Below are 18,346 nucleotides of genomic sequence, written 5' to 3' on the forward strand. Positions count from 1 at the left end.
GTTCAAAGGTGATATATGTTCAATACTGAGAATGGGGGACTATGGGAAGTGAACCCCAACTCCTACCCCCATTATCTCTACATCCAATAGAGCTGTGGTAAGTGTGTCATTGCACTTCCTACCAGTCTGTGCTCTAGTAACTGTCACAGCATGTTGTAAGAACGTGTGAATGTGTTTATATTGATGCTGTGTTTTCATCAGAGTGCGTACTACTGTCCCGAAGTCATGCCCTGAATTGGACTCCACCTGCTCTCTGTGACATGTCTGAGTGCTTGTATGCACTGCAGGGATAGTGCAGAAGATCACACTTGTCACAATCGGTGGTGTGTATTTTGCTAGGACAAAATACATCTGACATCTTTTCGCCAACACATGTGTGACATAGTTTAGTTTTGACATGTTTGTGAAGTGATTATATTTTGAAGATGGAGACAAGCATGTTTTCCCATTCTTTTTGCACCAAGAGTCTCAAAGGGCCTCAGAAGTTTCGGACAAAGTGATGGGAATGTTAGGGGAGTGGTTGGGTGCAAGTGGGCCATGAAGAGATGGCTGGGATTCCTCACCACGGATGTTTCACGAACGAGAACACACAGCATTGTGGTTTGCCACATTTTAATGAGATCATTTTCAGAGTGATCCTTGGTCTTTCAGATTACAATGACATCAACATAAATTCAGATTATGAAGAAAAATGAGATAACATATACTTGGAGAAATAGAGAATTGGATTACTACAAAATATGCTAAATGAATATGTGTATTTCAATGTCCAGACTGCAATATAACCATCATTTTATACACAAGTAGGATACGTCAGTTTTCCTTCCCGACATGTTACCCGGAATGCAGAAGGTGGTGACCTTGCACGATACCTATATCGACATTCGAACTCAAGAGAATCATCTGATTCCGAATAAAGTTTTTTGTCCCGTCTCCATTTTAACTGTATGTTATGCTTTTCCATCATTTCTTCTGAGATTGCACATGCCTCTAAAGGTAAAAACAAGGAACATAAAACATTAAGTGCTGCGCAAATACTCACTACAGAAGTTTAGACTGTCATGCAAAATCTTCTACACAGATCCAGGAACTCATTCTCCAAACCTTTTCCAATATAATTCATTGAAAAGCCATCCTGTAAGTCAATGTAAACAATTAATGATGTAAAAGAAGGTACTCTTTGTGATAATTAAATATTAAATACAAGTTCATAATACCAGTTGTCACATATAGAGTTTTCATAAAAGAATTTTTGTTGCTGTTCCTGCTTAAGACTTTTTCATATGTTATTTGCTCACACATCACAATGAGGGGGTCAAGCTTTCATCAGAATAACTGTTAATCCATGAAAGTTCTGTTATAAAGAGCAGAACGTCACACTCTCTACACAGATTTCCTGGAACGCATTGGAATGGCAACACACTTACCTAAACATTTGGGTGGTTCTGACCACTTTCCATCACCACATGTTATTATCCTGTTGCCCCGAAGTTTATAGTAGAGCTGGCATTTGTACTCCACTGAGTCTCCTGGAGCATAGACAGCTGATGAGAATGTGGTAATGTCCCCATTGTCGATGGTTGGAGGAGGCCCGCATTTTCCTTTGGATTCTACAAGAGGATAGTCTTTGATTTAAGGTGGCTTTGGAGTGGGTGGGAGCTATCCTCACCCCTAGGGGCACCAAACTGGACTATAGCTAAATAAGGGAGTAAGCAACCTGAATAACCAAATGAAGGATGCCTGACCAAGACTCTTAAACCTAGGGTGTACAGAAGCAGCCACACAAATGGGTAAGCAAAGAGGACTTACGGACAGCTTTAACACCCCCACCATAGACAGTGGCTAACAAGCTGGAGGGCAGCTGGGCTGAAAGACCCCATTGAAGAGCTCACACTCTCAACCTCATTGTGGAATCCACAACACAGAATATCTCTTCCTCTAACGTGGCCAAATCTGTCCTAGAAGAAATACGCCATAGTACTCACTCAATCCATTAATAGAAGTGGACTTTGAGCACCACCATTTTATTTCCATGAATTTATTTCTTTCATAGGAACTACTTCATTATGTATTCATACCAGCACAGTTCACCCCTAATATATCCTCCTAAGTGCGGGTGAGGGGGAGAATAAGATATTCTACCTTTGCACTGAGGTGGGTTTGTCCAGTTCCCATTCAAACAGGTCACCTCTACATCTCCAAATAGGTCCAAAGATTTCATGCATTCGTAACGTACTGTGTCACCAGACAGATAGTGAGTCTTCTTGTTTTGTATAGTGGCATATTCGACTATGGGAGGACTGCCACAGGTATTATCTGAATTAAAAGAAAAAAATGTAAGTATCATGTAATGAATGTTTAGAACTCAAATCAACAAATAGGATTCCCTTATATTTCTAGAGGACTTAAATCCATATTAATCTATCATGAAGACTGAAAAATTTTCTAAACTTACATGTATGATTGAAAAGAGGAGATGATGCAGGTTTGTTGCTGGGTTTTTTTTGTGTGTGTGTTTATTAGTTAAGCTTCTACATCTTAAATTTCTTTCCCATTCTCTCAAAGATTAAAAGACATTTCTAGTGAGTGTAAATGATGGCTTTCAGAACATTTCCCATTTGAATTTAGAAAAGAAACATAAGTTTTACCAATTTAAGATCAATTGATAAACCCTAAAAATGCAGAATAGCAGATTATTTGGCATCAAATTTGGGTTGAAATCATCATGTCTATTTGTTGTAGTTTTAGGCTCTTGAACTCATAAGTACACTAGTCATTTCCTTAATGAATAAATCAAGAATTAAACACTTTGAGGAATTCCACATAGTTAAAGGAAGAGGGTGATCTCACAACAGATCCAAACAGAGAATGAGAAAAATGAATTTATAACTTAAAGTACTCTAGTATTCTTAGGGTGGAGAGTACAAATGCTTATGGTTGATGCCATGAGCAATGAGGTCCAGCTGGATGTAAGTAGTAATAGGACCCAGTGAAAGCTGCTGGGAATTTTCACTGAAGAAGTTTCACTGTTAGGATGGTATCCTAAGAACCCTGAAACACCAATTCAAAAGAACTTAGGCACCCCAATGATCATAGCAGCACCATTTATAATAGCCAAGTGTTAAAAGAAACCTAAGTGTCCGTCGGTAAATGAATGGATCGAAAAACAATGGTACATTTAGAGAATGGAATACTATACAACAGAGAGAAAGAAGGAGCTCCTACCCTTTGTGAGAGCATAAATGGAACTGGGGAGCATTAGACTAAGTGAAATAAGCCAGGTGGTAAGAGACAAACACCATATGATCTCACCTTTAACTGGAATCTAGTCAACAAAACAAACAAGCAAGCAAAATATAACCTGAGACATAGAAATTAAGAATAAATGGAAAGTAACCAGAAGGGGTACAAGGGGGAATACTGGGGGGAAGAGGGTGAAAGGTTTTCAGGGACAATTATAAAGGACACATGGACAAAACCAACTGGGAGGTGATATCAGGGGAGGGAGGGAGGGATGGCTGAAGTGGCAGGGAAAGGTGAGGGTGGGAAAAGAAGGCAGAGAACTGTACTTGAACAATAACAACAACAAAAACAAATTTTCAGGTCACAACCCCGAGTTTTTGATAGTACTCTGAGTAAACCTGTGAATTTACACTTGTATTTCCTCCAATTTCCCAGTAGGTGCTGATTCTGTTGTGTCAGGAGCCACCCAATGAGAACAAAGGGCTCTCAGGTCAACCATCACCACCCCTTTGGTTCCTCTGTGTGAAGGCACGAACCCCCCTTGATCTGGCCTAAGACATAGCCTATGTTCATCTCTTCATCATGCTAGAAGCAATGCTATATTATAGTATTGAAGACACTTCAGAAAATAAAATGTCAAAGTTTATGGAACACCTCTGCATGTGGGTGTCCCTATCCATCTGCCAGCCACACAGCGAACAACATTGGATCCATCCATTTGGTAGTGTTCTTGACATTTATAAGCTACTTCATCTCCTGGCTGATACGATTTCTTGTTCACATTTACATCTTTAGGCATGGCATGATTAAAGCTGGGTGGGGAAGGACAAGTTGTTTCTGAAAGGAAGAACACAAAATACTCATTCAGCAAATCTTTAAAAATGGACATTGGCCAATAACTTTACTCTAGAATAATAGGTACATACCAAATGAATACATACTGTACAATATTTTTTATAACTCGAAAATGTGTTAGTGGTCTTGACTTCATTACATTGAATGACTCCACATTCATCAGAAGTATAATATGGCTATGAAGAGAAAGAAAGAAGGAGCTCCTACCCTTGATGAAAGCATGGATGGATGGAGAGAACATTATGCTAAGTGAAATAAGCCAGGTGGTGAGGGACAAACACCATATGATCTCACCTTTAAGTTGTACCTAATCAACAAAACAAACAAACAAGCAAAATATAACCAAGGACATTGAAATTGAAGAACAATCTGATGATAACCAGAGGGGAGGGTGGAGAGAGACAATGAAAAAATAGGAGGGGAGTCATCAAGGAACATGTATAAAGGACACATGGACAAAGCCCAAAGGGGGCAGGATTGAAGGTGGTGGGCAGGTGTGTGTGGGGTTGGGGGGAGCACTGGGAGGAAAATGGAGACAATTGTGTCTAAAAAACAATTAAAAATAAATAAAGTAGTTGAAAAAAAAGTATTATATGGGACTGATGGTTTGGAAAGCCTGAAGAGATCAGGACCAAATTACTTACATTCAGATTCCTTTTTGCACAGAGAGGCCATCTACATTATATCCCTATTCCTAGCCTTTTCTTCTGTCCAAGTCCATTTCCCAGAATTACGTGAAGCATTGGAAAATGACACAAATGTCTATAGGTAGGTAACTGTAAAGTGACATGAGCTGGGTCATGATGAGACTGGTGAGCAGGGGCCAGCTGCCCTCCACAGAGAGGACATGTCTGAGCGTGCACATGGAACACGGGCAGGGGACGGGGGACTTCGAAGTAACCCAGTGGGGCTCCTGTGGCTGATAGCCTTTGCTTCCCAGTTCGGGTGCAATTATTTGCTCAGGGTCGCAAAGGAGACCAGAAAGTAGCAAGTCTTGTGAGATGTGTCACCACAACAACCTTAACAAAAAGAAAAAAAGGGGGGAATTGTAGAGGATTGGTTTGTTTTGGCCTGGCAAATGTGACTCAGCTCTGTATGGAAAACCTACAGAAGCGAAGTGGTGGGCAGGAGCCAGACCTTCAAACGAGTTTTCCCACGGGAATCGGGCCTAAAAAATGCATACAGACTGTTATGGCTTGATCTTGCTAAAACTCCACCACCCTGGTCTAAAAATAACAAATGTGTATTGTGTATCTTCAAGGTAATTTCCAAAGCCTGAATGAGTTCTCCCAAGGACAGAGCTAATCAGCTCATCACCATTCCCCTGTGCATGTTATTTTCATCTTCTTGATTGTACCTAAAATGTAGACAATAATATTCTATGTAATAGATAATAAATCTTTCTATGATGTAAGACCTGAGGAAAACAATAAAAGCCTGTCAAGGCAAGGGTCGGGGCGCTCCCCTCTTGAGGGAGTGGCTGAGGCACCACAGGCACTTTCCCCTTGAGAGAGTAGTCGCACCTGTTCCCTTTTTCCACACAGGATTGTTGTCGCCTGTGCATTCATTCTTGCCATAAGCCACATCAGGTGGACTCTGCTGGCCAGTGTCCACCAGAGGCTCCTGTTGCCAACCTGTTCCTGTGACTAGGGCTATTAATTCTCCACCAGAATCCAGAACTTTCCAGAGATACCTTAGTAAATTCTAGAATGACTACAGGTTTAAATTTATATTATTGCTCTAATTACAGATATTGATCAGCCTGAGAATAAAATTAAATACACCGTACTTGTGCATTCTGGGGGAGGACTCCATTTTCCTCCTAAACATATCACAGATGCAGGTCCATGAATCGTAAATCCTTGTGCACAGTTGTATGTAAGTTCTTCTCCATACTCATATTTCTGTTTCCTGTTGGGAGCAGCCCCATTGGAAATTGAAGGTGGTGGTCCACAAGGAAGTCCTGAAAGAGAAAAGTTGAGAATGACTGCGTATTTCACTAACTCTGAGGTTTATTTCATGTACTGGTTGTCATAGTACTTTTATATGATCACACAGGTGCTAATAATAATATATCATATTATTATGATATATTACTATGATATATTATATTATGAAAAAGGTACATAAAGGCTTGCTAAAACCATAATTGTGGTATGCATTGATGGAAAAGAAAAAGGTCAATATATTTAGGAATGGGACTATCCCTGCTTCTCTAACAAGTCACAAGTAACAAAAGGAAACACTTTGAGAATCATATTAAGAAAATTCTCATCTATTGTAAGAGGTCAGAAAGGACAGTGTAGGAAGAACATAAAATTTTAAAAACCTGGTGGCAAAGCCTTCACTTCAACATACACAAATATTTAGAATAATATGAATAGCTGTACGTATGTGAATAGTTTAATTTCACTACACATCAAGTTTTGGTAGGGAAAATGCCATAATTGGAAGTGATTTCATGTACCACATTTTTTATCCACTCATGGACTGATAGGCCCTTGGACTGTCTCCAGGTCCTGGCTGCTATGAACATGGGGGTGCACATGTTCTTTCAAATTGGTGTTTCAGGATGCTTAGGGCATATTCCCAGGAGTGGGATGGCTGGGTGAGAAAGCAGTTCCATTTTTAATTTTTGAGGTAGCTCCATACTGATTTCCACAGTGGCTGCTATGTGGCTGTGAAAAAGAAGGACATCTTACCTTTTGCGACAGCATGGATGGACCTGGAGAACATTATGCTGAGTGAAGCAAGCCAGACAGAGAAGGACATACCATATGATCTCACTTATATGTGGAATTGTGAACAGAAGAAACTGGTGAACAAAATAGAACAGAGGTGTGGACACATGGGACAAACTGACAACTGTCAGAGGGAATTGGGGAGAGGGGGGCTGGGTGACCAAAGGTGAAGAAATTGCTAAAGGACATATATGCATAGCCCATGGACACAGAAGACAATGTGGAGGTGGCCAGAGAGAAGTCAGGGGGTAGAGGCTGGGTGGAAGGGCACAAAGAGGTGGAAATGGGGACCTTGGTCATGACGTTGACAATGAAACAGAAAGAAAGAAAGAAAAACTAAAGCAATTTCATAATAAACCCATGACATTAACAAAAATAGGATGTATTTGTTTATGCAAAAATTGGTAAAATACGTTAACACATAATAGTGCATAAACATATAAATAGATTTGCTTACCTATAAATCTAAAGAATTATCTCTCATGACTTTGATAATGATTGCTTATTTTAATGAATTGTACCAAAATAGAATTTTAGTTTGCAGGCTGTCCTCACCTACACAACGAGGCAGGGGACTCCATGTCCCCAGGTGGCATGCTATCTTAGGTTTCCCGGTTATCTTGAAACCATCTTCACAAACATAATGTAACTTAGTGCCATGTGGATAGACCTTGGGCTCCAGTGTTTCCTCTCCTTCTTCTTCTGATCTGGAGGAATTTACGGTTCCATGTTCTATATCAGGTGGCTGAGAACACGGTGTTTTCTCTACAATGCAGAACAGAGGCTGAAGGATCAGGCACAAAGATCATATTTACAAGGAAAAATTAAATAAACACATTTGGGGTTTTAAAATAAGAATAATTTGAACTAATGAAATTATTTAATAGCTAAACAATATTTGAAACTTGCAAAGATGTATGTCTCCATAAAATCAACGCTACTATCCACTCATTCCTTGGGCCCCTTCATTCCCTCCCTGCTCATCCTGAGGAGCAAAATATACAACTGGAGCAATCGTGTTTGGTGTTCCCACAATAACCCAAAGCTTCTCTCTGTGCTCACTTCACAACACAAGGGGAATAATGCTGATCGATTTCAGTACTGAGACTGTGCTATAGCGTTTTGAGATGAAGTGGAACGAATACGGAGAAAGGGCTTCATCTGTCTCTGTCCACAAAGCACAGGGCAGTCTAACCCTCATTTGACAGACAGGTGTGATGCAAGTGACGCACTACTGACCAATGCAGCGTGGAACTGACTTCCAGATTCCACCCTGGCACACCAGGTCTCCAGCTTCCAGAATCAGAGAATTGTCTTGACAGAGAATAGAGACTGTTTCTCCTTCCTGATAATTCACTGTGGTCATCATATTTTGAGATTTGGGAATCTGAGGTGGAGGCGGACATCTTGGTACTTCTAAAAATATTAAAATTAGATTTCTTAGGAAAACCACAAGTTAAAAATATTAAAAGAATATTTCAGTAAATAAAACTGGCAGTAATTATGCATATGAAAAGATCAAATTATTATGACTTGTTCTAGGTTTAACTTTGTTTTACTTTCCTTCTTGCTTACCACTGTAACATACCACACTGGGTTTATATTCTCATGGCCTTCTTTGTAGAGTCTTTCTCTTATTCTTTCTGTGATCAAGCTTGGCTAATTTGGGGAAAGCCTATTTTAAAGATTTGTAACCAGTAGAACATCCTACCTGGATGATTCATTCAATAACAGTCAATAAAATCAAGATAGATATCAGAATCTTTTTTATGGATATCCCTCAACAAATGTACTGGGAGCTGATGAAAACCCTCAGAAGATGTTGTGCCAATAGAGGCTGAATACCCATAGGTATAGGGAACATGTGGCGATGGTGAATGTAGCTCAGCCCTGGTTTGGAAAACTTAGAGGTGAGAGGCGGCACACAGGAGCCAGTCCCACAGATCGGCTTTCCCATGGAGGACCAGCCCTGCATTATTTCTAGGCTGCTTTGAGGCTTGCTGTTCCTAAGACTCCCTCACTTGAGTTAAGACAGCAGATGTTTAATGTATATCTTTGAAGTAACTCACTAAAGTCTGTGCTAAGCCATTCCAAGCATGGAGTGTAATCACCTTTATTATTTCCTAGCATTTGCAACATTCTTTTCTTTGTTATCTCTAAGAAATAATCACTTCAAGCAAACCTGTGCATAATGAATGAGGACCTTCCTTGATGTAATGTTCCCAGAGAGCAATAAAAGTCTGTCTGGCATAGGGTTGGGGCATTCTCTCACCCAGAGAGAGGTCACACAGTCCCTTTTCTGCACAGCACTGCTGCAGTCCATGTGATTTTGTTCATCGCATCCACAATACCATGGGCACTGCTGGTTGCAGTCTGTGTCACATAGTGAGTAATTGCCTTTAGTTAAAGATCAATGAATTTGATACAGATTCTTGGCTGAGATGCAATTTGATATGTTACCTAGTGATTTACGCGTTGTTAAAAGTTTAAAACTTTCCTACAGCTTTTTGTTTCCTAGCTTGCCATATTGGTAAGAGAACTATATATGAAGTCCAAATAGCCCATTCTCATTTAGGGAAATTATGTTAATCAGTGAAAAGTCTTTTAAAGATAAAAGAACCCAAACTAATTATCAGATGATTTCACAGGTGAATTCTATCAATCATTTAAAAATATATATAATCACTCTGTGTGCAATTATATTATAGATGTACTTTCTGGAAACAGAGGAGCAAAGAACAATTCTCTATTGGGTGTCTAAGACCACAATAACCTTGGTAATAATGACTGGCAGAGACATTCCTAGAAAAAGTAACTGTAATTTCATACACCCATGGACATAAATGCAAAAAATTCTTAAATATATATCACAAATCAAGTACATAAAACTAAAGAAAGAATACCATGACACTGTCAACTAGAATGAACTCCAGGGATGAGAAATTATTATATGCAGTTCAATGGTATTGTTTGTGGTGGGAAAATGGAGACAACTGTACTTGAACATCAATAAAGAGAAGAAAAGTTCTCCATATAAGGACACCCAAATACATAAGGAAAATCTGGGAGGACTTCAAGAAAGATATTGACAGCAACACAATTAATGTAGGGGATTTTATCACCCCAGTGTTAAAAATAGATAGATCTTCCAAAAAAATATCAACAACAATATTGGAGTATTGAACAATGTCTTAGATCAAATGGCCTTAACAGATATATATAGAGTTTTCATCCAAAAGAAGCAAAATACACATTCTTTCAAATGTACATGGAAGATTTTCAAAGATATACCATGTGATAGGACACAAAACAAACCTCAACAAATTCAAGAACATGGAAATAATATCAAGAATTTTCTCTGACCATGAGGGACTGAAACAGGAAACAAACCTCAAGGAAAAAACTCAAAAACACTCAAACTCATGGAGATTGAATAGCACAATATTAAGCAATGAATGGGTCAAAAATGAGATTAAGAAAGAAATAAAAAACTTTCTGGAAACAAATGAAAATGAACTCACAACAATCCAACATTTATGGGACACAGCAAAAGCAGTCCTGAGAGAGAAGGTTGTAGCGATATGGGCCTATCTAGAAAAGATAGAAATATTTCAAGTAAAAAACCTAACCGTACACCTACAAGAACTTGAGGAACAACAACAAAAACAGCCTAGAGCAAGTAGAAGGAAGGAAATGATGAAGATCAGAGCAGAATTAAATGACATAAAGGCTAACAGCACAATTCTAAGGATCAGTAAATCCAGGAGCTGGTCCTTTAAAAAGATAAACAAAATTGACAAGACTTTAAGCAGACTCATGAAGAAATAAAAGAGAGAGGACCCAAATAAACACAATCAGATACGAAAGAAGAGAGATTACAACTGACACCACAGAAATACAAAGGATTGTAAGAAATTACTATGAGGGACTTCCACCAAGATGGAGGCGTAGGTGGAAACACTTTATCTTCTTGCACAACCAAGTTTAAAAACAACAAAGTTTTAGCAACAAGTTTTTAGCAACAAAAGTTTTTAGCAACAAAAACACAGCCAAACCACAGAAAATTGAACTATATAAATGTCTGACAACAACAAACCCTTCAACCAAACCAATAAACCATAAACCAGTGAAGGAGAAAGCAGTGAGATGGACTGTGCTGCCCCCAGTGGCAGGAAGCGGCAGAAGGAACCTCCATTGTCCCTCTTTGTCCCCACCCCCACATACAGCATCACAAACCAGAGACCTGGGCGGCCACGCCCTGGTGATCAACTAAGGCTCTGCTCCTCATACGTAACAGGCACCAACAGATCAAAACATGGCTCAAGAACAACTCAGAGCCCCAGAGCCGATAAATCTAAGCTATGAAGAAATAGCCAAACTTTCAGATGCACAGTTCAAAACACTGGTAATCAGGATGCTCACAGAACTGGTTGATTTTAGTCACAAATTAGAGGAACATATGAAGGCTAAACTAATTGAAATGAATGGTAATGCACAGGAAATCAATAGTAATGGAAAGGAAACTGAGACTCAGAATAAGGGAGTAGACCAGAAGGAAGGAAAAAATGACCAAACAGAAAAGGATGAAGAAACAAGAATTCAAAAAAATGAGGAGAAGCTTAGGAACCTCCAGGTCAACTTTAAATGCTCCAACATCTGAATTATAGGGGTACCAGAAGGGGAAGAGGAACAGCCACAACTGGAAAACTTATTTGAACAAATAATAAAGGAGAACTTCCCCAATCTGGCAAAGGAGATAGACTTCTAGGAAATCCAGGAAGCTCAGAGAGTCCCAAAAAAGTTGGACCCAAGAAGGAACACACCAAGGCACATCATAATTACACTAGCCAAGATTAAAATGAAGGAGAGAATCCTAGAAGCAACAAGAGATAAGGGGACAGTCACCTACAAAGGAGTTCCCATCAGACTGTCAGCAGATTTCTCAAAAGGGACCTTACAGGCAAGAAGGGGCTGGAAAGAAGTATTCCAAGTCATGAAATCCAAAGACCTACATCCAAGATTGCTCTATCCAGCAAAGCTTTCATTTAGAATGGAAGGGCAGATAAAGTGCTTCTCAGATAAGACCAAATTCAAGGAGTTCATCATCACCAAGCCCGTATTATATGAAATGTTAAAGGAATTTACCTAAGAAAAAGAAGATAAAAAAGATGAACAGTGAAAGGACAGCAAACTCACAGTTATTAAGAACCATACCTAAGACAAAAGGAAACTAAGAGGACAGCTAGGCCAGGCACAGAACAATAGAAATGAAGATCATATGGAGGGGTTAGCAACAGGGGAGTGGGAGAAGGAGAAGGGGGGAGAAGTTACAGAAAATAAGTAGCATAGATGGTAGGTAGAAAATAGTTAGGGGGGAGGGCAAGAATAGTATGGGAAATATAGAATCTAAAGTACTTGAGACAGGTGGTCATAAACTAAAGGGGGGGATGGTGAGTGAGGGGGTGTGCAGGGTGGAGGGGAATGAAGGGGGGAAATAGCACAATTGTAATGGCATAGTCAATAAAATATATTAAAATAGAAATTACTATGAATAACTATATGCCAATATATTTGATAACCTAGGTGAAATGGACAAATTTCTAGAAAATTATAATCTTCCAAAATTGAATGAAGAAGCAGAAAGCCTGAATAGACCAATAACAGCTGACAAAATTGAAGCAATAATCAAAAAAATCCTGACACAGAAAAGCCCTGTACTGGATAGTTTCATAGGAGAATTTTACAAAGCATTTAAGGAAGAGTTAATCCCTATCCTTCACAGACTATTCCAAAAAATCTAAGAAGATAGAAGACTCACAAATTTTATTTTATGAAGCCAGTGTCACTGTAATCTCAAAACCAGATAAAGAGACAACAAAGAAAGAACACTTCAGGCCAATATTGATGATGAACATAGATGCTAAAATCCTCAACAAAATATTGGCAAACCGCATCCAGAAATATATTAAAAAGATCATATACCATGATGAAGTGGGATTCATCCCAAGTATGCAGGGATGGTTCAATATTTGAAAATCAATAAACATAAGACATTACATAAACAAAAGGAAAGACAAAAATCACATGATCATATCAATAGGTGCAGAAAAAGCATTTGAGAAGGTACAGCACCCATTTATCATAAAAACACTCAGCAAGTTGGGAATAGAGGGAGCATTTCTCAATATAATAAAGGCCATATAAGAGAGACCTACAGCCAACATTATACCCAATGGACAAAAACTAAAAGCTTTTCCACTGAGATCAGGGACAAGACAAGGATGTCCATTTCACCACTCCTATTCAACATAGTATTGAAAGTTTTAGCCACAGCAATCAGGCAAGAACAAGAAATAAAGTGAATTCAAATTGGAAAGGAGGAAGGGAAAGTGTCATTTTTTGTAGGTGGCATGACAGTGTACAGAGAAAATCTTATAGACTCCAGCAGAAAACTATTTGACCTAATAAATGAATTTGGTAAAAGAGTGGGATACAAAGTCAATATTCAGAAATCAAAGGCATGTTTGTACACGAACAATGAAATATCAGAAACAGAAATCAGGGAAAACATCCCATTTGATATAGCAACCATCAAATGGGAAAACTTCCCCTTTGATACACAACTTTACTAAGAAAAATAAAGTACCCAGGAATAAACCCAACCAATGATGTAAAAGACCTGTACTCATAAAACCACGCAACACTGAAGAAAGAAAATAAGGAAGACAGAAACAAATGGACACATGTATCATGCTCATGGATTGGAAGAATTAACATCATCAAAATGTCCATACTACCCAAAGCAATACATAGATTCACTGCAATCCTTATTAAAGTACCAATGACATATTTCACAGATACAGAACAAACATTTCAAAAACTTATATAGAACCATAAATACTCCGAATAGCTGCAGCAATTTTGAGAAAGAAGAACAACATAGGAGGGATCACAATACCTGATAGCAAACTGTATTACAAGGCCACTGTAATCAAAACAGCCTCTTACTGGCACAAGAACAGACACATAGACCAATGGAACAACATAGAGATCCCAGAAATAAACCAAAGTCTTTATGGCCAATTAATTGACAAAGTGGGGAAGAAGCATAAAATGGAGCAAAAATACCCTCTTCAACCAATAGTGTTGGGAGATCTGGACAGCCACATGCAAAAAAATGAAACTTGATCACCAACTTACACCATACATGAAAATAAAGTCAAAGTGGATAAAAACCTAATATGTCATGACATCATAAAGGGCCTAGAGGAAAACAGGTGGAATAATCTCAGATATTCCACACAGCAATATGTTCACTGTTATGTCCCCTAGAGCAAGGGACATAAAAGAAAGAATAAACAAATGGAACCTCATCAAATTAAAAAGCTTCTGCATGGCTAAAGAAAACAGCATTAAAATGAAAAGAGAACCAACTATATAGAAAAACATATTTGCCAATGATACTTAGGACAAGCGTTTAATCCCCAAAGTATATAAAGAACTCACATGATTCCACACCACAAAGACAAACTATCCAATAAAAAAATGAGGAAATGACTTGAACAGACACTTCTCCAAGAAGGACATGCACAGGGCCCAGAGACATATGAAAAGATGCTCAGTATCACTAGCCATCAGTGAGATGCAAATTAAAATCACAATCAGATACCACTTCACACCGGTGAGAATGGCCATCATAAACAAAACAACACATAAGAAGTGTTGGTGAGGATGTGGACAAAAGGGAACCCTAGTGCACTGTTGGTAGGAATGCAGATTGGTGCAGCCACTGTAGAAAACAGTATGGAATGGAATGTCCTCAAAAAACTAAAAATGGAACTGCTTTTTGACCCTGTGATTCCACTGCTGGGATTATATCCTAAATATCTCGAGACACCAATCCAAATGAGCCTATGCACCCCAATGTTCATAGCAGCACCAATTGCAATAGCCAAGTGCTGGAAGCAACCTAAGTGTCCGTCAGTGAATAAACGGGTCAAAAAATGATGGTACATTTATACAATGGAATACTATACAGCAGGAAGAAAGAAAGAAGGAGCTCCTACCCTTTGCAATAGCATGGATGGAACTGGAGAGCATTATGCTAAGTGAAATAAGCCAGGTGCTGAAAGACAAATACCATATTATTTCACCTAATCAACAAAACAAACAAACAAGAAAAATATAGCCAGAAACATTGTAACTAAGAATGATCTGACAGTAACCAGAGGGCAGGTGGGAGGGGATAATGGAGTAGAAAAAGAAAGGGTTTTCAGGAACAACTATAAAGGACACATGGACAAAACCAAGAGGAAGGGTGGAAGTAGGGGAAGGGGGTGGGGATGTCTGGGGAGGTTGTGGGGGGTAAATGCAGACAACTGTACCTGAACAACAATAAAGTAATTTAAAAAATTAAGATTGTCGTATTATCCCATCAATAAAGCATAAAAAGCACTTAAAAATATCCAACAGTACTTGATGATAAAATTGTTTACTGAGCAAAGTGGGAGTAGAAGGAAATTCTACTGATAAAAGGAACCTACGAAAATTCTAAACTAACATTGTAGTTGTGGTAAGTAATTAAATACTGTCTCCCCAAGGTCAAAAATAGGAAGAAGATGCCTGTTCTCTTCACTTCCTTTCAATGCTGTACTCAATGCTGTATTGAAGGTCTGAGCCAGTACAATAAAGAAGACAAGCAAAATAGCAAAATAAAAAGGGCAGGTAGAAATCTGTGTATTTGAATGATATGCTTGATCTACAAAAGAATACATAAAATGAATAACATCATTCTGTGTAGTTTCAGAGTATAAAATCAATTTCCAAAAGTAAAGTACATTTCTTTATACTTAGAACAAAAATTAGAAAATGTAAATATGAAAAATACCACTTGAAATATCAAAAATGTAAAATATAAATACATTTCAAAATCTTTACATCTTCTACACAAATCGTTCCTGGGAAAATAGAAGCCAAAATAAATAACTGATGAAATATATCAAGTTTATGGATTGAACACTCAACATGGCAAAGATGCCAGCTCTCCCTGATTTATCTTTCACTAGACAAGCCATCTGTTTGCTTTTACCTGTAGATGCATTGCAGAAACTGACTAGTTTTCCCCAAATTTCTGTTAATGAAAAGACCAGAATAATTAAAACGATCTTGAAGATGAAGAGCATAATTGGTGAAAACACAGCAGACTCCAAGACTTAGTGTAAAGTAGTACTTATCAAGGCAAAATAATGGGTCCAAGGATAGAAAACTGGGTAAATGAGCTAAACAGACCGTTGAACAATGAACTGTCACTTCCGGAGACAATTGATTTTTATTTCAAAGACTTCCCCACTCATATTACTAGAACAATTAAATGCCCGTCTGCAAAAAAGATCCACCCTTGTTTTATAGCCCACTTAAGCTTAATTCAACATGGAGAAGTAAGGCTCCTTTTACAAGGTAGGAAGAAATAGGATAACATGTTCCTAAACATAAATGCTAAAACTATATAAAGCTTCTTAGAAGAAAACAGATGCACACTTGCATTTTACAGACTGTAATTATTACTTCTTTCCATTAAGATCTGAAAATATGCCCTGGCTGGTGTGGCTCAGTGGATTCAGAGCTGGCCTGCAAACCAAAAGTCACTGGTTTGATTCCAGTGGCACAAGTCAGGGCACAAGGCCAGGTTGCAGGCCAGGTCCCCGGTGGGGGACATTGGACAGGCAACCACATACTGATGTTTCTCTCCCCCTGTTTCTCTCTTCCTTTCCCTCCCTCTAAAAATAAGAAAATAAAATCTAAAAAAAAATAAAGAATAGAAAGAGAAGATCTGAAAATAAGTATGACTTTAGTATTGGTATGAAATTGATTTCTCTGTATTCTATTTCTGAGGAAATTGGTAAAGCACTGAGGGCAGTGAGTCCAGGTGCCCTACAGCTGGGGAAGAGCACCACAGATGTGGAAAGTGGGGAATGGGAATGAGCCCTGTGCTGTTGGAACTGGTGGTGGAAATAAGACTGTTTCTAAGACAGATACAGATAAACAAAACAATAGATGGCTCAGTGGGTAGATACCTACAGAGACAGATGGATACATACACGGAAGGGTATATACATCTCTAGATACTAAGAGAGTTATAAGAGTTAGAGGTATTAGCATAAGCACAATAGTAACACAAAAAATTAGTAGCAATGGCAGCAATGGTATTCCAATAGCAATGAGCAGACCCACTCCCCAATGTGAAAGTCACCAGTTCCTGAGTGGTTTGTCACGTAGCTGTAGAACGCACATGATACAATTAAGATTTTGAAACAGTGCTCTGGTTATGTTCTAAATCACCTTCCAGCTGGGAGTTATTTGTAATAAGAAATAGTTAATAACAAATTTTAAGACACAACAGGGCTCCTTTTACAAGGTAGGAAGAAATAGGATGACATTTGAAAATGTTGCCATTGAGAGCTGACCTGCGCAGTTCACATCAGGATGCCATCTTCCATTGACGCAGACTGAGTGCTTCTGCTCTGACCTCCTTGGGCACGTGTAATTCACTTGCTCATCATGGTCATAGTAAACCTTATATGATCGGGGTGTCTTATATTCATGTGACCTCAGTAATTTACACATCTTAATGTTAGCTGTTTCTGTAAAATAAAGACATTACCTTGAAAACACTAATCATGAGAATCTAAGCAACTAATACAAAACATAGCTATAGAGGCCAGAGTATAATGAAATTGGAATTTAGATCTATAAATTCCACCAGCAAAATTATTCCCGATCATGTTGCATGAGGTGGGCTATTATGTAGGAACACAGTCCCATATGCAGTAAGTGCTGATATCTCAGGGAGAATAACCATCATTCAGGCATTTTGCACTTCGGGAATTGCAAGAACATAGAGGTTCAGTTTTGCTTTATCTGCATAGAGAAGAGTCATCACATGACAAAATTTGGTCCCATCTGAAATCTGTGCAAATGTTCACATTCATTCTTTTCTTGATCTCAAACATTTCTGCGTTATTTTTAACCACAATCTTAGACCATTAGAAGAAAGCAATTATCTGTGCAAATAGAATATATGAAATTGGTAGTTTAATTATATTGTTTCAATAAAGTTAAGGTAAAATAACAAGAAAAGTTGATCTAAGGTGTAGAGTATAGAATGTGAATATTGAAGCACATCTTGCGCATGATCACCAGAATTCAGAATAACAACTTAGGTGGTTAATTCATAACCTATTTGCACACATATTGTAGAATCTTTGAGAAGCTGTTTTAGACACTTGATCATCCTATAATCCAATATTATATAATGCAATATCATAATGCTAGAACAATCCATTTTGCTGGCTTCAGAATGTTATCTGTAGATTATTCAAGTTTTTATATAAGTATGTATTGCAAAAATTTCATGCATATGGCAAATCCTGTTTTGAACTTGATGTCAGTGTAGGTCTTAGATCGTGTTTGTTAATAATTAGGTAACGATATCAAGTGAGGATGAACAG

The 18,346-nt window shown here is 38.4% G+C and overlaps 1 protein-coding gene across 4 annotated transcripts in view; it reads right to left on the bottom strand.

The window, feature by feature from the left end:
* Positions 1-595: 595 nt before the first annotated feature.
* The window catches only part of LOC119047441 (complement factor H), a 29,109-nt gene continuing 11,358 nt past the window's right edge, over positions 596-18,346 (bottom strand). For all 4 annotated transcript variants that reach the window (XM_053667279.1, XM_053667282.1, XM_053667281.1 and 1 more), the window contains 8 exons: positions 17,303-17,479; positions 8,079-8,255; positions 7,395-7,604; positions 5,888-6,061; positions 3,898-4,080; positions 2,143-2,316; positions 1,428-1,610; positions 596-990 (listed from right to left, as the gene is read on the bottom strand). In XM_053667279.1, coding sequence (XP_053523254.1) covers positions 794-990; positions 1,428-1,610; positions 2,143-2,316; positions 3,898-4,080; positions 5,888-6,061; positions 7,395-7,604; positions 8,079-8,255; positions 17,303-17,479 — 1,475 coding nt within the window. In that variant the 3' untranslated portion in view covers positions 596-793. The remainder of the gene's footprint in view (positions 991-1,427; positions 1,611-2,142; positions 2,317-3,897; positions 4,081-5,887; positions 6,062-7,394; positions 7,605-8,078; positions 8,256-17,302; positions 17,480-18,346) is intronic.

This window comes from Artibeus jamaicensis, unplaced genomic scaffold (genome assembly GCF_021234435.1).
Source record: "Artibeus jamaicensis isolate MK-2021 breed Jamaican fruit bat unplaced genomic scaffold, CSHL_Jam_final contig_467, whole genome shotgun sequence".
Classification (NCBI taxonomy): Eukaryota; Metazoa; Chordata; class Mammalia; order Chiroptera; family Phyllostomidae; genus Artibeus; species Artibeus jamaicensis.